Source organism: Lottia gigantea (assembly GCF_000327385.1).
Source record: "Lottia gigantea unplaced genomic scaffold LOTGIsca_1440, whole genome shotgun sequence".
In the NCBI taxonomy this organism is placed as follows: Eukaryota; Metazoa; Mollusca; class Gastropoda; family Lottiidae; genus Lottia; species Lottia gigantea.
This window is the reverse complement of record NW_008707689.1, coordinates 1,124-1,981: the sequence shown is the minus strand read 5'-3', so window position 1 is coordinate 1,981 and position 858 is coordinate 1,124. Positions and strand designations below refer to the sequence as shown.

At 37.6% G+C, this 858-nt stretch overlaps 1 protein-coding gene across 1 annotated transcript; it reads left to right on the top strand.

Annotated features, from left to right (window-relative positions):
- Position 1: 1 nt before the first annotated feature.
- LOTGIDRAFT_239732 (hypothetical protein) lies at positions 2–851 on the top strand (the record flags this gene model as incomplete). The annotated part of the gene is made up of 2 exons (XM_009050111.1): positions 2–208; positions 692–851. Coding segments are annotated over 2 exons (360 nt in total), but the record flags the coding sequence as incomplete, so codon positions are not given.
- Positions 852–858: the final 7 nt, after the last annotated feature.

Sequence of the window (858 nt, the reverse complement as noted above, 5' to 3'; positions counted from 1 at the left end):
TCCACCGCCACCACCAGAGTTACTCCAACAACAATATCTCTATGGTAGCGTACCAGACGGAACCAGTCAGGCCGTGATTAAAAACCTGGCTTATAACCAAGGTCAAGGACAACCCACGACCTATGCCCCTGGTACGGGAGAAGCTGTGAATGAACAACTACAGAAAGCCAACGTTTCTAACATTCCAGCCTCATCAGCTCCTTATAAGGTAAATGTCTAAAATTATCTCCCTTTAATTACCATACTGTTCCTTCTTATTGCCAATGTGATTCACGCCACAAATTCAACTGACATCCTCAATACATAATTCAACCTGTAAAGTTTTTTAAGGGTTCAACTAAATTCATATTAAGTCAGTATTGCAGAAGTTGCAGTGGTCTGGTCTAAAATCAATTTTAAATTAAGTTTCATTATCCAATCAGATTACTGTATTTTCTTAAAATCTGGATTTTATCTTAGTTAAGATTTGAGAATAATGCCGCAGATCATTTCATTGAGAGTCTGACCACATCTTAGCTTTCTGGTTCTTTTAATGTCATTAAAATAGCAACCGATCTTTCAATTTGCTCCCCATCCGTATTGAACCCTTAACTTTCTTATCATATAAACAGTGTCATCTTGATAAACATTCCCTTATCAGGGTTTGATATTTTTTTTATGTATAATTGTTGAATAAATGATGTATTTATAGGTTGAGAAGAGAACAGTAGGACAAGAGCCCCCAGCTGTACCCCAGAACTTTCAGTTGGTACCAGTACGTAATGAGAAGTCTAATACCCCACCCCCTGTACCCTCCACCAGCCATGTTAAACCTAATCTAGATGCTATTGATAAAAATGTCTGAAAAGTGTAGATGAC